The 19,836-nt window shown below is 47.5% G+C and overlaps 1 protein-coding gene across 3 annotated transcripts in view; it reads right to left on the bottom strand.

Moving 5' to 3' along the window:
* CCDC85A (coiled-coil domain containing 85A) overlaps window positions 1-18,519 on the bottom strand; it is a 194,767-nt gene extending 176,248 nt beyond the window's left edge. For all 3 annotated transcript variants that reach the window (XM_066267169.1, XM_066267170.1, XM_066267171.1), the window contains exons 1-2: window positions 17,595-18,519; window positions 6,158-7,112 (exon numbers count right to left, since the gene is read on the bottom strand). In XM_066267169.1, the coding sequence (XP_066123266.1) occupies window positions 6,158-7,112; window positions 17,595-17,849 (1,210 nt within the window). In that variant the 5' untranslated portion in view covers window positions 17,850-18,519. The remainder of the gene's footprint in view (window positions 1-6,157; window positions 7,113-17,594) is intronic.
* Between the last annotated feature and the right edge of the window lie 1,317 nt (window positions 18,520-19,836).

The following is a 19,836-nucleotide window of genomic DNA, read 5'->3' as shown; positions in this document are numbered from 1 at the left end:
AGTATGGTACAATAACTAATTCCATTTTTCAAAACTTCTCAAATTGATGTCCTATCAAAGTGGATATAAGGCTACCAAATTACTGCATTGAAGTTTGAAGATCAAAAACTGCTATCTAGTTCTTTAACCATCTCCATGTCAGTTAACACAATAGGAAATACACTCAGAGGTCCTCAATTAACATCAGTTCTGGTATACTGTACACGCTGAAATTTTTCTCCCAAGAGACATTCAACTTCTATTGTCCAAATTTACTAGTAAGCAACATTATGGCTTTTTCTAGGCAAAACAGAAGATTTGTGAGAGCGATTATTCATGCTACACTGCACTATTACTTAAGTTACAGACAACTTTCCTTCATAAAATCATCCTGGGTTTCTCCACACCTGCTTCTTACCCCTCCATAAATGAGTCCATTTTGTGTTATCAGCATTTTTGTTCACTCATTAATAACCTCAGCAGAGATTAAGGAGCAGTTTTAAAATCCAGAGTAAAACTAGCAGATGTGGTGGCGCAGTGGATAAAGCGTCGACCTGGAAATGCTGAGGTCGCCGGTTCGAAACCCTGGGCTTGCCTGGTCAAGGCACATATGGGAGTTGATGCTTCCAGCTCCTCCCCCATTCTCTCTCTCTGTCTCTCTCTCCTCTCTAAAATGAATAAATAAAATAAATTTTAAAAAATCCAGAGTAAAATCTATAAGTGGGAGACTTGAAGAGTGGTATTCCCTCATGGGAAAAATGCTTCAGAAGGCCAGTGCTGCATGCTCTACATGCAACAATGGTGTCAACTGTAAATGGGCCCAAAACTCATGTTCTTTTTCCCTCTGAATGTGAAGTCTTTCAAAAGTAACCTTGAACTATTCATAGGCCAGTTTCCCCAAATTAACCTAACACCAGCCCAAAACTCAAATTTTCAAAGCATACCCCTTCCCCCAAAATGCATTATCAGATAACCTTGGTCTGGGTTGAGAGGGGTGACATTTCACAGTACCTGCTGGGGTCAGTCCTTCTCAGTCCTGGAGGTCAGTTCAGCAAAGGAAGGGAAAAGTGAACCTTCCTCTTCCCAGAAAGCTTGGGTGTTTGAGAGCGGCACTCACACCAACCTGTCTCATACAACACTCGCTCACCCGCCAAAGGGTTTCACTGGGTCTGCTCACTGGAATCACCGGGGAAGCTCTCTTTGCAACGTGCCCAGGCCCAGTGCCAGAGCTACTCAATTTGCATTTGAGTGTGGGGCCCGGGCACTAGTATTTTTTCAAAGCTACCACAGTGATTTTAATCTGCAGCCAAACTGAAAAACACTGCTCCAAAGCAGTGGATCTGAACCAAGGGCAGTTCTGCCCACTCCCTGGGAACATGTGGCCGGGGCTGGAGAGCTTTTTAATTAGTCATAACTGGGGGTGCCTTGTGGATAGAGCTCAGGATGCTGCTTAACCTCCTAAAACACACAAGACAACCCCCTCCTATCAAAGAATTCCGTGGTCCCAAATGTGAACAGTGCTGCTGCCGAGAAATCCTGCTCTAGAGAAAGAGCTAGTGGGAGAAACAGCCTGCACTTTCTATCTCTGGAGGAATGCTCACAAAAGAGAAGCTCTCAGGAGGAAGGCTTGCAACCCTGGCACTCCATCCCATGAGGCCAAACGTAGTTCTCAATGGACTTTGTCTAACACAAGTGAACAATGTCCTCATGTGTGCTCTCATTGGCTAGGTGGTGCTGAAGGGTATGAAGCTATTGTTCCCTGGAACATACTCTCAAATGTCAAATTAAGGATAATTGAGCAATGTGTTGAGAAGAAAGACAGTAAACAATAAAATAAGGAGAAATGTTTCTTCTATGTGTTTTTTTCTCAGTTGCTGATAACCAGAAATATGTTCCTCTAGAATTAAAATAAAACCATTTATTTGCATTATTTTTTGACTGGATTCATAATGTCCCTTGGGTGGACTACTTGTAAAGAAGGGCCTGATGATCAGTTTCATTTGTCTGGAAGGTTAACAATAAAACAGAGCTGTTATTGCTGCAAGAACCTGATTCATCCGTGACACCCATGACCTGTGCTAAAAAGTTTTCTGTTAAAAAGCAAAGATCTTCCAGCTGATATCTGGAAGCAAAACCCCTTGGTCTCATTGTGGAAGAGAACACTTTCAGCTAGCAAAGTTCAATCAGCCTCGGATTTCAATGGAATCGGGTAAACGAATTCCCCATTCTCACAGAGGTTATCAATGTGTGGACATTTATAGCTAGAAGTGGCTATTCAGTTACTTAATTTACAAATCTGGAATACAGCAAGTAACTTAAATGAATAGACAAATGCCTTATGTCTAGATGTGATAAGTTTTGAATCACCTTTCTCTTTGCAAATGGAACTCTACAAATTGAAAAGAAAGAGTTGAATAATAACTTCTAAACAAGTTACTATGAATATGTGAGCATTTTGTTCAATAAACAGGAGTTTTTTGTTTGTTTGTTTTGTCATTGCTTTTGTTGCTACTAATCAGCTACTAATTTTTACCATTGTCCCATAATATTTTTCACTCCATAAAACACACCTGACCATAAGACACACCTATGGGTTTTAAGGAGGAAAATAAGAAAAAAAATACCTGGAACCAAATTTATTAAAATATTTAATAAAATACCGTATTTTTTGCTCCATAAGACGCACTCCCCCACCACCACCACCAAAAGTGGAGTGGAAAATGCCCATGCATCTTATGAAACGAAAAATACGGCACTTTCTCTTAGAAATTTCTAAGAGAGGAAAAACATGCCTAAAATTCATCTTTGCATCCAGTTAGTAATTAAGCCAATTGTTTTAACCAAAGGAAACTCTCAGAGGTCAAGTTAATCAACTACTTAATCCACTGAGTTGGTAACTGAAGACACAAGAAAATCGAAAGTTGCTCAAGGCACAGCAATTGTTTTCACTGATGTTCCCTCATGTGTGCACGTGTATCTTCTTGGAGGGTATGTCACTTACACCTAGGACAATATCCTACCATCTCTGTTTCATTGTCCCATAATGCAGTGGTCCCCAATCCTCGGGCCATGGACCGGTACCGGTCCGTGGGCCATTTGGTACCAGTCCGCAGAGAAAGAATCAATAACTTACATTATTTCCGTTTTATTTATATTTAAGTCTGAACAATGTTTTATTTTTAAAAAGACCAGATTCCTTCGTTACATCCATCTAAGACTCACTCTTGATGGTTGTCTCATAAGTTTGACAATTATATTTTAAAATGCCACAGTTTTTATGCCGGTCGCATAATTTTATTTTGTGCATTTATCTGTCTCACCCTAAAGGCCGTTCCGTGAAAATATTTTCTGACATTAAACCGGTCCGTGGCCCAAAAATGCTTGGGGACCACTGCCATAATGCACACACTTTCACTTGCTTACATCTGCTTTTGTTTATATAATAATAATATGCAAGTGCTTATCCAAAACACTCGCCTCGCCCTGGACGGTTGGCTCAGCAGTAGAGCGTCCGCCTGGTGTGCGGGAGACCCGGGTTCGATTCCTGGCCAGGGCACATAGGAGAAGCGCCCATTTGCTTCTCCACCCCCACCCCCTCCTTCCTCTCTGTCTCTCTCTTCCCCTCCCGCAGCCAAGGCTCCATTGGAGCAAAGATGGCCCGGGCGCTGGGGATGGCTCCTTGGCCTCTGCCCCAGGTGCTAGAGTGGCTCTGGTTGCGGCAGAGCGACGCCCCGGAGGGGCAGAGTATCGCCCCCCGGTGGACAGAGCATCGCCCCTGGTGGGCATGCCGGGTGGATCCCGGTCGGCGCATGCGGGAGTCTGTCTGACTGTCTCTCCCCGTTTCCAGCTTCAGGAAAAAAAAAAAAAAAAGTAAACAAAACACTCGCCGCCTCACACACCAACCCTAAACAGAATGACTCTGTACGTGACACTGAAAAATTGCATTTTGAGGTTAAACTTGCTTCTGGTTCCTGTCTGTTTACAATCAAATGACTCAGACAAAATGTCTGGGGATTTGCAAGTAAAAAATATCATGTCTTATCATCCATATCAAAAATTAATTTGTAACGGCAGTATTAGTATCAATATATTAGTACGTGCTACCAACGCCCAAGTTTATAGGCTAATGTTCCATGAACATTGTGCCTCGCCACTTCATTTTCTAATTAGTTACTGAAATAAAAACATAATGCAAATGTAGTATAAATATACCTTGGTGAAGATATCAACTATCAAAAGGTTTGTCACTTTAGAATGAGAAAAGTAAATGCAAAAGTTAAATATAGTAGCATTCTAAATGATGCATCAAATTTTCAACTACATAAAATTGTTAAATATTAAAAAACATTTGCCTAACCCACTAAGTTTATCTAAGTTCAAGCAATAATAAGTCAGAATGTAATATTATCCTTATCTAAAGACATAACTTACTTTATGCCAGGCATTGTTGAAAAGTTGCACCTAAAATCTTTTCTTGTAAGCTATATCACACATTGATTGAAACAAGTTCCTTATTTTTAAAAAGTCATTTTGTAGAATTGGTTAGTAAGTTAACCACCTGCCCCTAAGTCTTTCTTTTTTTTTTTTTTTTTTTTTGGTTCAAGGACTATTAAAAAAGTGCACACCATTTACTTCTCATGTTCCACAAAAAGTAATCAAGAAATGGAAAAGTCATTAACTTCACCTTCCTGTAAACCCATTACCCTCTGAAGACAAGCTTCATGGCAAAAACCCATGTCTGGTAGTAATACAACCAACATATCTTTCTAAATGACTTTCCTCCTGTGAGAACTGCGCAGACATGCCGCCCACAGCAGTCAGGGCAGCACCTCTGCCTCTCCTGGAAAGAGTGAACGAAGGTGCAATGCCTCAGCCAGCCAGGAGGCCTCAACACAACAGGTGTTGTGAATTGGCTTCCTCTGCCACCACCTCCCAATACAACCAATCATCCCATTTTCCCCACCCTTCCCAGTCCCACTTGCACTTAAAAGAACAATGAAGCCAAGCTTCAGGAGTCAGTTTTCAGTACTATAAGAAAAGGATTAGGATGAAATGGAATCCAACAGGTAAACCCCCAAGTACAATATTGAAAATTCACCCTATTGCGTCACTGCTAAAATTGGAAGCCACCACTGCTCAAAGCTGACTGCACATTGACTCCTGAGCAGCTTTCAAAGAAAGTAAAAAACCTCAGATAATTTGAATAAAAAAAAGTCCACAGTTTATAAAACCGATCATTTTAGTTTCAACTCAACCATAGGTAACATAAAGGGACTCTGAGGGGTTTTGGTTTGTTTTTCAAAGAAATGATTTTTTTTTTCCCTCTCAAGTTCAAAGAGGTTTCAGAACCAAGATGCAGAAAATTAAACCTCTTCCAAAAGATTTAATAATTTGGGTTTAGAGTCACTTCAGCAAATGCAGTGGATATTATGCCTTGGAAACCAAAGGAGTATCCAAACACATCTGTACATTTTTTAAAAGGGACATTTAAACAATCGAAAAGAGATTTCTCTTCAGAATATGTTTCAGGGAGTTTGTTGGAAGGGTTGAGTGGGTTTTGAATGAGTAGTGAACGGAATCATTTCATGCATTTTAGGTGCAAAGTAAAGTTCCAGATTCATGCTAAGGCCCCTAACACCATGAAAAAAAATCTTCAAGGTCAAGTAAGGTATATTTGTAGGCATTCAGGGACCCAGCATCAAACCTAGTTAGGGACAACGTGTCTCCTTTTTAATGATGTTATTGTTTTTCACAATATTTCTTTCTGCACATAAACTAGTCACTGGATTCAAAAAACCTTTTGGTCACCTGTTCCACCAGTGAGCCCAGAAGGAAACTGCACACCACTAGAAAACGCTCAAGTTCGAGATGGAAGAGACTTAGATTGGTTCTGGTTTTATCTTCAGTACCCATAAATCTCGCTTTGACTATTCAGGGTCCCGTGGAATTATTGTTTCTCCCCCTCCCCTAGTCCAAGCTCACTTGACTGATAACTGTATAAACTATAACTAAATGAGGGGAAGAAGCACATCATGATTTGGGGGCAAGTGTTTGCCCCTCCCCCAGCCCACCCCTTCGTCAGGGCCTGCGCTTTCTAATACGGTAGGAACGCCCCTTCTCCTTCAGAACTTGACTGAGTTCCCCAACCAACGCAGTTGCCCAGCACATACTGACCCACCGTTCATGCCACTGTAGACATTGCGGTGATGGGGCGACGCTTCCTCCTGCGCCTGCCGTCGGAGGGTGCCCTCCCTGCTGCCGCCGCCGCCGCCTCCGCCGCCTCCGCCCACGTGTTTGTCAGGGCTCCCCCCGTAATGCTGTTTGAGGTGCTCAGGGCTGGTGCCCCTGGCTCTGGGCAGATGCTCCAGGCTCCCGCCGAGGGCATGTTTCTGAAGGTGCTCGGGGCTCCCTCCGCTGTGCCGGGAGTGCTCGGGGCTGCCCCCGGGCCTGTGCTTCTGGAAGTGCTCCGGGCTCCCGCTCAGCACGTGCTTGGGCAGCGTTTCAGGGCTGCTCCCAGGGTGCGGGTGCCGCTGCTGTTCGGGGCTGCCCTTGCACAAGGGCTTGTGGTGCTCGGGGCTGGGTCCTTTGAGTGTTTTGGGGTGATCCGGGGTTCCGGAGGCCCTGGGCTTCTGTAGATGCTCTGGGCTGGTGCTCCTGTGCTTGGCGTGCTCCGGGCTGCCCTCGGCCCGGGCCTTCTGCAGGTGCTCAGGGCTGCCACCGCTCACAGGGTGCTTGTGGTGGTCGGGGCTGTCGGTGCTGCCCGTGCTGGAGGTGCTGCTGCCGTCACCCACGTCCCGCACGTAGGGCGCGGTGGAGGCGGTGAGCTGGCACAGGCTGGCCTGGCTGTCGATGGAGCAGCGGCTGCCCGCGCAGCCCGCACCCTTCTCCTCGTCCAGCAGCACGCACAGCTCCTTGAGTTCCATGTTCTCCTTCACCACCTCCTCCTGCTTCACCTCCAGCTCCTTCAGCTTCTGCAGGTATAAGGCCACTTCCTTGTGCATCACCCCAGCCGTGAAGCGGCCCAGTCTCTGCCACTCCCGGGACACCCTCTTGCCTTTCTGCCGGTCGTCATCCAGGAAACAGCACAGGTCCCTCAGCTCCTGGTTGTCCTCCTGGAGTTTCTGGTTGATATCCTGCAGGGAGAGATACAACCGGTCAATGGAGGCGCACAGATGAGGCTTCATCAGGCTCAGGCTTCCCCGGAAGGAGGGAGCCGAGAATGGGTGGTATTGTTACCAGAGGAGCTGAGAGGGTGGGAGGACGCTTCGAGGTCATAGCTATCCATAAAAGTGAAAGTGATAGGCAGTGGTTATGCTCCTTGCCTAATGTTTTATGAGTGTTAGCCCATCTAATGTTCACCAAAACATTTAGGGGATAATGATTATGATGGTTCTTTTGCAGAAGGGAAAACTGGACCTCGCGAAGTCTGTCTTGTCCAAGGTCATCCATTCAGTATTTAGGAAGCAGCCTGTTAATTAACTGGAAATCACTAAAAAACAAAAACAAAAAAACCCCTCCCCTGTGCCACCTTCAGAAAAGAAAAATGGCTGCTTGTGACTTGTGAAATACTTAAAAGTTCTGGGGCAACAGGCCCGTCATCAGTACAAAAAAGCACTGCCCAGGTCTCAGCCCACGACAGGGAATAAGCAGCCCAGCTCCCCTGGAGGGAGCAGCACAATTGCCCTCTAGTGGCCTTTCCGTCCTGCATCCAGCCCCCAGTACTGCGCCCTCCACGTCCCCGGGGAATCTCACATGAAATGCAGCAATGCTGAGTGAGTTCTTGGGTAACATTCAAACTCTCCTCCCCAAACTACACCTCAGCAAATGCCAGCTCCACCCACCCCATTGCTCTTTATAAGAACCTGTACTTATGCCTGGTGTCCCCTTCTCCTTTGCCTCCCTTTCTGAGCCAAACTTGTCTTCTGAAATAGAACTCCAAAACTTATCACTCCTATGCTTAAAAACCCTTAATAGCTCCTCAGTGCCCTTAGGATAAAGTGCAGACTCCTCAAGTCTCACAAGGCCCCCAAGCCTCAGGCCCGACTACTTCTCCAACACGAATGCTGAGTCATTAGTTCATTCACAGATATTTAGTAAGCATCCATGACGTGCCAGGTACCAGTCCAGATGCCAGGGATATACCAGTGGATGCAGCAAAAGGCCTTGACACCCCACAGCTTTTATTCTGGTGGAAAGACTGGCAAAAAGCAAATACAGAAGCTAATGTCATGCAGTGAAAAGTGCTGGGAAGAAAACTAAAGCAGGAAGGCACCTCTGCAGAGAGGGAAAGCATTTCAACAAAGCCCTGAGTGAAAGGAAAGAGCAAACAGTAGAGATCCCAGGCAGAGAAAGGTCACGTGGAAAAGCCCTTAGACAAATGTGGCTCAAGTTGCAGCGAGCAGCGAGGCCAGCATGCTGAAAGTGAGGTGAGCAAAAGGGCGGAGCTGGGAAAGAGGTCTGACAGGGGTCAGGGGCCAAGTCATGCAGAGCTGTGTCGACCACAGAAGGACTTTGGATTGTTGGCGAGCAGAGGATAGATAATATGCCCCATGATATGTAAGGAATCAGCATAGTTTTCTATGAAAAAATAGACTGGCTGTGGGAGGGGTGGATAGAAGGAAGGGAGACAGCACTAGGTGGAAGCCCGGAGACCAGCTAGGAGGCTACTAGGCTAGTCCAGGTAGAGGGAGATGAAAGTGGCTTAGACACATGGCAGTGTGGAGAAGCTGAAAATATCCCCTTCCCATCATGCACAGTGCCTCATCAACACTGGCCTGTTTCTGGCCCTCAAGGGACAAGCCTTTCTGCTATTTCACTTGGAATGCTTTCTCCCAGCCTTCTACACAAACTTCAGGTCTTACTTTGTTACTTCCTCATAGAAGCCATCCCTGACCACTGCCCCTAACCCACAGGAAGTCCCCGTCTATGCTTTACCATCACCCTTAGACTCTTCCTCTGTTGCACTTATTGTAATCTGTAATCACATATGGTTGAGTGACATGGTTGAGCGTAGCTATTTGTCATGTCTCCATCCTCACTAGACTAGCCATGAGAATGGAGAAACCTCCCCACCCCTGCCAACCACCATCCATCTATTCTGTACACCTCTCTGTCTCCTGAACACTGAAACTCTACCATAGATACCTGAAACCAAGGAATTATAAAAATTCATTGAGAAATACCCATTTATTCTCTATTCACACATATTAAAGGGGTGACTGTTTCTTTTCATGATTTTATTTTTATTCATTTTAAAAAGGTGAGAGAAAGAGAGAGAGAAAAGTGGGAGGAACAGGAAGGATCAACTCCCATATGTGCCTTGAGCAGGCAAGCCTGGGGTTTCGAACCAGCAACCTCAGTGTTTCAGGTCGACGCTTTATCCACTGTGCCACCAGAAGTCAGGCTGGGGTGACTGTTTCTTTAAGCACCATGGTTTGGTGGTGATGAAATAGGAGCAGCTACCTAAGATTTCCCCTGCTTGGCAAACCTGGAAACCTCTGGTCTGGTGACTCCGTTATCCAATGCAGAACTAGAGGTATGCAGAGAGGAGACTTAATTCTTGTCAACTCAGGTTGAGTCCAACACTTCCCCTGCTATTGACTAGAGAAATAAACTAGAAAACATCTGCCAACCACACCCTGCACCTCCTAACAGTCATGAGGTCAAAGGTGGAAGCCATTTTCCAAGGCCTGAGGAGGAAGAGCATCTGAGCAGCATAATGTTCAACTCCAATGCTAGTGCTTGGCATCACCAACACCTCAGTTTCCTTGTCTCTAATGCCCATCTATTCCTTTTGTTTCTCATTGCCACTTTCTGACCTGAGGCCTGGCATTTCCAAAAGCCTCTCGCCTCACCCGGCCTCCCTGTCTTGGCCTGCCTCTGCCCCTTGGTCCATCCCATTCCCTCACCTAGTCCAATCCGACCTCTCTTTGGCCAGAATGACCTCTAAAACCACTCCCTGCTGGTTATGTCTCTCCTGCAAATCAACCCACATGACCTCCCCTTTGCCAGGGAACATGACAAAACCCTTGACCAGGCTGAAAAGGCTCTCTCCTGTCTTTGCCTCCTTAGCTTCCTCTGTCAGCTAATTTTGACCCTGATTTGTCTAGTTTTCCAACTAGAAAATACTATCTTCTACCTAAAATGGACTTATTAGAGGGGAAAGTCCTTTGAGAAGACTTCCCCTGCAAGAGGCGGATTTAACAGCTGGTGCACCGAGCAGGCGCCCTGGGCCCTGACTTCTGGAGGGCCCCACAAAACCCCAACTTTACATTATTTTCTAATGTAAAGGGCCCAATATTTTCTTCTGAGCCCGGGCCCTCAACTGACCTTAACCCACCCTTGCCCTTTGCCCTAAAACCACACCTGGAGTATAGCGACCCCAGGCATGAATTAATTAGTTAATGTAAGTAATTTTCCCACTCTGCTTACTGCCTGCAAGACACACTAGCTAGAGCACTCATTGGGCATCACTTTGTTCCCTTCTCTAATTCAGCTATCTTAGCTTCTGGAAGGCAAAGTCCACCCCAATGTCCTTCCTTGCCTATGTGACTGACGCCTCTGGCATGGTGCTTTGCACACAGCGAACACATAATATGTATTTAAGGATTGACCAACCCTTTAAAGCCTGAGGCCTGTGGTCCAAACAGGATACAGCTCTAGATTCTGAGGAATGATTTCTTATTGTTTGCATACAGCAGTCTGCGGGAATAAGAGAACTATGCCTTGACACGGATGCTTCAGGGGAAACCAGCAGCTGTGGATATTTTTAGAAGATAACGCTAAACAAAATTAATCTAGGTTTAAAAATTATTCCCCATTTAGTTCAATCCTGTCATTTCATAGCAAGTTCAAGTCATGTTCTTCTACATCTAACTAAATTTCCATCTGAAAAGGTTTCCCTCTGCCTATCCTACAATCATTCCTGATTTCTCCAGAACTGGGAAGTAATCAGGACTCGGGCTACTGAGGGCTTCAAGGAGTTAATGCTCTTTCCAAATGAAGTGAAATATATCCTCCTCAGAATTCCAGCTTGGGGTTAAAGGGATGGGTGCTGGTTCCTCCTCTTTCCTTCATCACAGCTCCATCTTCCTTACTTTCCAATTCTGAGCCATTTCCTTTGCCTTCAGTTCACAGCTAAGCAACCAGCTTGATGACAACCTTGTGAGCCGGCTTCTTCAAATCAGCCACATTAAGACTTGGGCTTTCCTTTATAGAACACTAAGTGTCCTTTTAACATTGCCACAAGCGACCCAATGTTACCCTTCTGTTTAAAGTGGACTTTGAAAAGATTAAACCACCTCATAGCATACAACCCAAAATTTTATTCATAAGATTCTCAGTACTGTTATCTATAATTAAAGAATTGCTTTGTTATTTTTCATCATTGCACGAAGGGAAAATGGTCTGTTGGGGATAAAGTAGGAGAATGAATGTGCTGCACAGATCCATTCCCCCAAATTTATCCCCATCTCCTAAAATTTCAGGTCAGAGCAGCCGGAGCGTTGGAATGTGGTCAGCAACATACAGACATGGTTCTCAGGAATCCAGTTCCTTTAAAACACCAGAACTCTAATCTCCTCTCTCCAGCCCTTTCAGGTCCACACATTCTAACCACAGAATGTCAACTAGCCAAAAGAAAAGAAAGTCAGTCCATTTTGAACATTTATATCTATATGACCTTGGAAGCTACTTAACCTCACGTTTTGTCACCCGTTTCATTTAATCCTCATCAAACCTCATGTGCAATCAATACCCCTAGTCAGCACATGAGAAAACTGAAGCTCTGGAGGTTAACAGTTTGCCCAAGCCACCCAAATTGTCAGACTCCAAATCCTTCGCCTTCCCACTGCCGTACACTGCACTGTCTCCTAAGTGTTTAAACACAAACAAGTCAGCAACTGGCTGGACAGAGTCCCAGGCCCCTCAAAGGAAAAGAACTGCTCCCATCTCTCCATGTGTACAGCTACACTACCATCAACTAGGCTTGAAAATATTTAAATCCACTTTCAAAGACAGATCATAAAGGGCATTTTTAAAAAGTGTTATGGGCTTACTTACCCTAACTTTATAGTCCTCAGCTGAGAATTCCAAACCATCAGAGGCAAAGAAGAAAGAAAAGAAAGAAACAAAGCAAGACAGAAAGAGAAAGAGGGAGGGAGGGAGGGAGGGAGGGAGGGAGGGAAGGAAGGAAGGAAGGAAGGAAGGAAGGAAGGAAGGAAGGAAGGAAGGAAGGAAGGAAGGAAGGGGAAGGGAAGGAAAGGAGGTAGGGGAAAGGAAGGGAAAGGAAAGGAAGGAAGGAGAGAGAGAAAGGAAAGAAGGAAAGAAGGAAGGAAAGAAGGAAAGAAGGAAGGAAAGAAAGAAAGAAAGAAAGAAAGAAAGAAAGAAAGAAAGAAAGAAAGAGAGAGAAAGAAAAAAAGGAAGGAAGGGAGGGAGGGAGGGAAGGAGAGAGGGAGGGAGGGAGGGAGGAAGAAAGAAAGAAAATCCCTTCCAGAATTACTCAGCCAACTGCATTTATTGGTCACTATGGTGTCCAGGAAAGTTTTGTGTTGAGATGATGAAGAAAAGAAAGAAAACTGAGTTCTCAGTAGGGTTTTAGTACAGCCCCCACCCCCCAAAAGGTGGGTTAGAGGCCTCGGAGATAGTACATTTCTCACTGTGCAGGGATGAGGGCAAGAAGAGTACCAGCTGTGTCAGAAAGTAACCAGACCTCATCATTTCTGAATTTGATAAAGAGGTGGGCTGGAAGTCTTTGAATGTCGGGTCACAAACTAAACCACCAGGAGACTCCCTTATTTTGGAGTGTGACTACCCTTAACTGGCCTAACAGGTATTTCTCTAAATGAGGCTAGTGGAATGAAAACCAGGCCCGCCCTGGGCGGATGGCTCAATTGGTTAGAACATCGTCCCAAAGCGCAGAGGTTGCTGGTTCAATCCCCAGTCAGAGCACATAGAGGAAACAGATCAAAGTTCCTGTCTCTATCTCTGAATCTCTCTCTCCCTTCCTCTCTTTCTAAAATCAACAAAATAAGCATTAAAAAAAATATAAGACAAAGCCCCCTCACCACTCAGACATAGACCCAAACAATCAGTCAATCCACACAAGCTAAAAGAACTTCCAAGTATTTCTGAGCGATTATTTCAATGTTCCATACTAGTAATTGACTAATTAATTTAAAACTCTTCCAAGTCACATTATAGTTCAAACCATGACAGAAGAATAAATTGGAAGATTACAACCTATACTTTCTGCTCAACTTCCCCTGAGACACCCAGTTCCTGGAGATACGTCTTCTCTGGTGAGAATAACTACCAGTTTTTTACAGTCAGGTCCAGGGTTAAGCCTCCCCCGTCATTATCATAACTTATTGTCACAATCCCCTAGGAGAGGTTTATTTCTTTTTAAATAATTTTTTATTTTTCAATGACAGTTGACATACATTATTATATTAGTTTCAGGTGTACACCCAGTGGTTAGACTCTATATAACTTACTAAGTGATCATCCCAATAAACCTCATACCCACATGGCACCATACATAGTCATTAGAATATTAGTGACTGTATTTCCCATGCTGTACTTTACATCCCCATGACACTTCTGCAACTATCGGTACTTCTTAATCCCTTCACCTTTTTCACCCAGCCCCTCCACCCCCTTCCCATCTGGCAACCATCAAAATGACCTCTGCATCTGAGTCTGTTTCTGTTCTGCTTGTTCATTTACTTTTAGATTCAACCGTTAATAGACATATATTAATTGCCATTTTATTGTTCATATTTTTCTCCTTCTCCTCCTCCTTCTTCTTCTCCTTCCCTTTCCCCTTCTCCTTCTTTCTCCTCCACCTCCTCCTCCTCAAGAAGATCCTTTACCTTTCACGTAATACTGATTTGGTGGTGATGAACTCCTTGAGTTTGTTCTGTCTAGGATGCTCTTTAGATACCCTTCAATTCTCAATAATAGCTTTGTTGGATAGAGTAGAGTAATTTTGGTTGTAGGTCCTTGCTTTTCATCACTGAATAAATATTTCTTGCCAGTCCCTTCTGGCCTGCAAAACTGTTGAGATGGAGGTGCCCTTGTACTAACTGCTTTTCTCTTGCTGCTTTTAAGATTCTCTCTTTGGGTCCTGGCCGGTTCGCTCAGTGGTAGAGCATTGGCCCAAAGTGTGGCTGTCCCGGGTTGGATTCCCAGTCAGGGCACACTAGAGAGGCTCCATCTGCTTCTCCACCCCTCCCCTTCTCCTTCTCTCTCTCTCTCTCTCTCTCTCTCTCTCTCTCTCACTTCCCCTGCTACAGACATGGCTCAATTGGAGCGTGTCGGCCACGGGTGCTGAGGATGGCTCTATGGCCTCTGTCTCAGGAGCTAAGAAGAGCTCAGTTGCTGAGCAACATACCAGATGGGCAGAGCATCGCCCCCTAGTGGGCTTGCCAGGTGGATCCTGGTTGGGGCGCATATGGGATCTGTCTTTCTGCCCCACTCCACTCACGAATAAAAAAAATGAAGATTCTCTCTTTGTCTTTAACCTTTTGCATTTTAATTACAATAGGTATTGATGTGGGCCTCTTGGGGTTCATCTTGTTTGAGACTCCCTGTGCTTTATGAACTTGTGTGTCTATTTTCTTCATCAGGTTAGGGAAGTTTTCTGTCATTATTTTCTTAAATACATTTTCAATTTCTTGCTCTCTCTCCTCTCTTCTGGGCACCCCCATGGTGCAAGTGTTAGTACACTTGAAGTTGTCACAGAGGCTCCTTACACTATCCTCATTTTTTTAATTATCTTTTCTTTCTGATGTTCTGATTGGGTGTTTTTTGCTTCCTTAGACTCCAAATCATCATTTTGATTCTTGACTTCATTTACTCTGTTAATTCCTGGGAATTACTATTCATTTCAGTTAGTGTATCCTTAATTTCTGATTGGTTCTCTTTAATGGTTTCCATGTCCTATTTTGTGTTGTTGAAATTCTAAGTTCATCTAATCTTCTCCAAAGTTCATTGCATATCCTTACAACCAGTGTTTTGAACTCTGAATCCAGTAGATTGCTTGTCTCCATTTTATTTAGTTCTTTTTTCTGGAGCTTCGTTCTGTTCTGTCATTTGGGACATACTTATTTGTCTCCTCATTTGAGCAGCCTTCCTGTGTCTGTTTCTATGTATTAGGTAGAACTGCTACATCTTCCCGTCTTGGCAGAGTAGCTCTGTGTAGTGGGTGTCCTGTAGGGTCCAGTGGCTCAGACTCTCCATTCACCTGAGCTGGGTACTCCAGGTGTGCTCCCCTGTGTGGGCTGTGTACACCCTCCTGTTGTATTTGAACTATGATTGCTGTTGGCACTTCAATGTGGGTAGAGTTTTCTCCCAGGAAGATCAGCTGCAACAACTGGCTGTGACCACCATGGAAGACCAGCTGTGCAGGGGACACTACACGGAGTAGAACTCCAGCAGGGCTCTGGTATCCACTAGGTCTGCCCCTTGCGTGTGTCCCTTGTGGAGATGGTTGAAGTGCTCTGATGTGGTCTGAAGCTGTCTACTATGGTCACTGGTTCTGGGATCTCCAAGGAGGTTCAGGTCAAGGTCAGCCACTGCCAGGTGGCTCTGGTTTCTTTCCAGAGCCACCTGGCATGAGCTACAAAGCATCTGCAGATGGCTGCTACTTGTGCTGGGCTTGGAGGTGCCCAGAGGAGGCCAGCTGTGAACCAAGGCTGGCTGCTGGTAGTGTTGGGCCTGAGGCCACTTAGCAAGAGATTTGAGCATGCCGTGCCAAATGCTGTTTGCTTGAGAGATTTTAGAAAAGTCTGAAGCATAAGCTAAGAAAAAGCCAAGGGACTCAGCTTGGGTGGGCCCAAAAGTTGATGGCTTAGGGTATCAGGACATCACTAGGGTAGGGCAAATAGTGATAGCCAGGCTGATGAAAACTTAGATATGGGGCCTGCCTGCAGGCTCTATGAGGGAATGGCTCAGAAAAAGAACAAGGGCCTCTGCCAGCACTTCTGTCTGGGAGAAAGCTGTCCTCCCTCCCCCACCCAGCTTTCTCCTTGATGCCTTTTTTATAGAGCGGCTGCTTCTTTCTATCCTTAGTTGTAGAACTTAATGGTTGTTCTGTAGTTCAGTCTTATTTTTGATGTCTGGAGATGGTTATTATCATTGTATTTTATTGATGAGTAAAATGAGGCTCTGTCGAATTAATTACCCAAGCTCACCCACCTGACATATGAAGATTCTAGATACAAACCCACCTCTGAGATGATCCTCCCACTGCACTAGCCTGTCTAATCCCACGAGTCTGGTACTTAATAAATACTACATTAGCAATGAATTAAACCAAAGGAAAGAGTAAATCTTGGGATTTTTCTGATTGAAGGATCTTTCTAACTTCATTCTCTCTAGAGACAATATGACAGTCAGTTGGGGACTCAGGGGATGGTCATTTCCATCTGGACTGGGCCCAGCACCCAGGTGAGCTTCTGACATTCTGTTTCTCTCACTCTTCTCAGCCCCAGAATCCCAGAGCTGGAGCGCGAACTGTCTAGAACCTGAGAAGTGGGTGGGAGTCGAAAGGGGACAAGAACAGCATGTGCCTGCGGGAATTTGCTCCCTAAGGTCCCTGCCTGATTGCGTTTGTCTCTAGCTTCCTATAAACAAAAGCCGAACAATGAGAGGAAGGAATACCAGGAGGCACCAGCGCAAGCAGGGAGGAGAGGAAGTTTGTGGTGCACAGGGCGGTTCCTGGCCACCGGTGAGCTGCAGCCTGTCGGGCAGGCAACACTGCTGGAGCAGAGCTCTTCAAGGAGAAAAGAAAGTCGGGGGAGGGGGCAGTGTTTTTCTTTTTCTTTTCTTTTTTCTAGTAGCAAAGCTGGAGAGCTGGCTCAAAAAAGCAAGCATCACTGACTAACACTGGGACAACCCTTTCAAAAGCCTGCGCCTCCCTTACTGAGTCCTTTAGCTGCTCCCCCGATGCTAGATTGAATGAAAATCAAACTGGGGGGGCAGGCAACCCCACATGACGCCATCTGAATGCAGGGAGAAGGAAAGCACAGGAGCAGGTAGAAAACGTGAAGGCAGAGCTTAAGCTCTTCAGCACAGAGCGATACATGCCAGCTCCGAAGGTGGCGTCCGCGGTTTCTCCCTGGCCTCCCCTCCAGACCCTATGCCCGGCATTGGCACCCCGTCCTCACCCTCTGGCCGCTGGGGAAGTCGAGGCGCCAGAGCAGCCTGTGTGTATTCCCGATCCCCAAGGGGAGATGCCTGGACTCGCTCCCTTGCTGGCCTTGTCCCCTACCGCTATGTAACGCAGCACTGTAACCCAAAGCACTGATTTTCCCGGCTCCCTGGGAAATTAACGCTCCCGCGTGCCCATCACCTTCCAGCCCTTCAGTATTCAAGGCTCCCGCTCCTTCCGCCACAGGGAACCCAAGAGGGAGCTCGACGCTGGGCCTCCCAGATGGAGAAAAGGAGGGAACCAAAAGCCTCCAAAGTTTGGAAAAGTTTCCAAAGGGCAGAGGATGAGGAACAGGGGGTGCTGATCTGGAGACGGGGAAGATCACCTGTTGACGGAGGGAGGGAAAGTTAGTCTGGCCCCACCTCCCCGGGGCTCCCGGCTGCCCTCCCCTCCCCCCGCTCACCTTGAGCCCGCGGATCTCGCCGAGGTGCAGCTGCAGGCGGCGGTTCACCTCGCGGATGAGGTTGCTGTGGTCCAGCATCGCGCTCACCTTCTCGGCCTCCGCGCGCCGCAGGCTGCGGATCAGGTCCTCCTTGCTCCACTGCAGCAGCTCCTCGTCTGACACTTTGGACAGGTCCTCCACGGCCGCGGATGGGCCAGGAGAAGCTGGGGGACAACTTTCTGCCGCCGCAGCTCCGCTTCCGGGCGCCTTCGACATGATATCCGCGCGGTGGCAGGTGCGAGTGGGTGGAAGAGGCAAAGCGGCACCCAAAGAAGCGGACGCGGTGGGGCCGCCTCCGCCCACACCCCTGTGCGCTCCGGCGAGTCAGCGGCACCGCCCGGGGGTCGCTGGGCTGGGGCAACAAGGGTCGCGCTGGGCGGCCATCCTACCTCGCCATCCGTGCGCGCGCGCCCGCGCACCCCCAGGGCCGGGCAGCCGCCCGCGCGCCGCTGCCGAGGCGCGTCCCAACTCCGCGCAAGTCCATGTTGAAGGGCGCTGAGGAGCGGGCGCCGCCGTGGGAGACCTCGGGGACCGGCGGGGGTCCAGAGGGGGCGCCAGTGGGGCCGCACCCCGGTTTCCCTGCCCTCTACTCCGCCCTAGTTTGAGACTGTCGGCCCCCACACTGTGTCACACGCGCGCGCGGGCTTTCCTCCCCCTTGCCCCGTTGCAGCGCACGGCTTCTCCCCTCTCCTGGTCGTGCAAGGACGCGCCGGACCCCGCGGCGCCTCCAGGGCTGCTCCTGCGACGTCGCCGCTGCTGCCCGAAGGCTTGGCGCGGCCACCCGGCGGCTGCGCTCCTCCTGTCGCCTTCGCTGCGCCCGCCGTCGCTCCTAGGAGGCTTGGGGTTGCCTTGGATTTTTTGCAGAGCCGAGCCAGGGGATAATGGGGTGGGAGGGATGGTGGCCGGGGGGGGGGGGGGGTGGGCGTAGGCTGGACCAGCAGAAGGAGGAGCCTGAAGCCGGGGCCGCCCGCAGCCAGCCGCACCTTCCGCGCCGGCCGGACGCAGCCGCCGCTCAACAGCCTCCGGGGCTCGGGAGGCGCGCCCCCAACTATACCGCGGGGAAGGTCGGGGGTGCGGCTCCTTCCACGCTGAGACGCGGATGGGGCGGGAAGAGGGAGAAGTGTGCGGAACTTTGAGAGGCTCGCGAGCGCCACCGTGTGGCCAGAGAAGCTTTCTCCTCCACATACCAGGTTGGTCACCAGGCAGGACAAACAGCGACCGACCAAAATGAGAGAAGCTTGGAATTTGGAAGAATTGGAATTTAGAAAAAGATGAATAACAGGACCTGAGGGGTAACCGTCTGTTTGTAGTTTGCAGGATGAAAGAAGAAACCAGTCAGGGAGAAAGGGGATAGGGGTGATACTGGGAAGGGAACGTTTAAAAAAAATCCCAATTCTCTGAAAAGGGGAGAGAGGCTTCAGGGCACTGCTCTTCAGGGACTGCCCAACCCAGGCCTTTGTCTCTTCTAAAAACCCACCACTTTTCTAAGAAGCTTCAAGGGAAGGAACTGGGTCTCTCAAATTTTTATATGAAAAACCTCAAAGTCTTAAGGGAAAAATAAATGCCTTCATTTCCTACTTCCCGAGACCTGGATTTTAAAGTCAGGTCACCTCCCCTCTGAGTAAAGCATGGCCCCTTAGGCAAGGTAAAATGCCAGCCAAGGAAATTTCCATTTTCCTCTATGCTGAAGGCTGCCCGTCGTTACTGGCTCGGCTTTTTATGATGTTAATTTCTGAAAGGAGGTGCCCTGTGTCCCTGGGTTCTCTTTGGGCTACCAGAGCCCCTTCCACCCTCCCCGTTATATCGTCTTGTGAAGTTGCATGGAATCATCTCTGAGCTTAAAATGTATTTTGCCCTAAGAGCTGGATGCATCTGATCCTGGGCATTCAAGCGTCTCCAAACTATTATACTGCTTGCGGGCCGCATGCGGCCACCTGGGGCCATTTATCCAGCCCCCGCTGCACTTCCGGAAGGGGCACTTCTTTCATTGGTGGTCAGTGAGAGGAGCACTGTATGTGGCGGCCCTCCAACGGTCTGAGGGACAGTGAACTGGCCCCCTGTGTAAAAAGTTTGGGGACCCCTGAAGGTGAATGTTGTCCTCTCCATAGTGGAGGTAGAGCCAGGAAACGGCAAGAATTGACCCCGGTGGAGCATCATGAAACCGGCGTGCGGAGGGAGTTGTCTGCACATGAATGAGGGAGGA

The sequence above is a fragment of the Saccopteryx bilineata genome, chromosome 3 (genome assembly GCF_036850765.1).
Source record: "Saccopteryx bilineata isolate mSacBil1 chromosome 3, mSacBil1_pri_phased_curated, whole genome shotgun sequence".
NCBI lineage: Eukaryota > Metazoa > Chordata > Mammalia > Chiroptera > Emballonuridae > Saccopteryx > Saccopteryx bilineata.
Note: the sequence above shows the minus strand (reverse complement) of the source record. Positions and strands in the feature narration are given on the sequence as shown.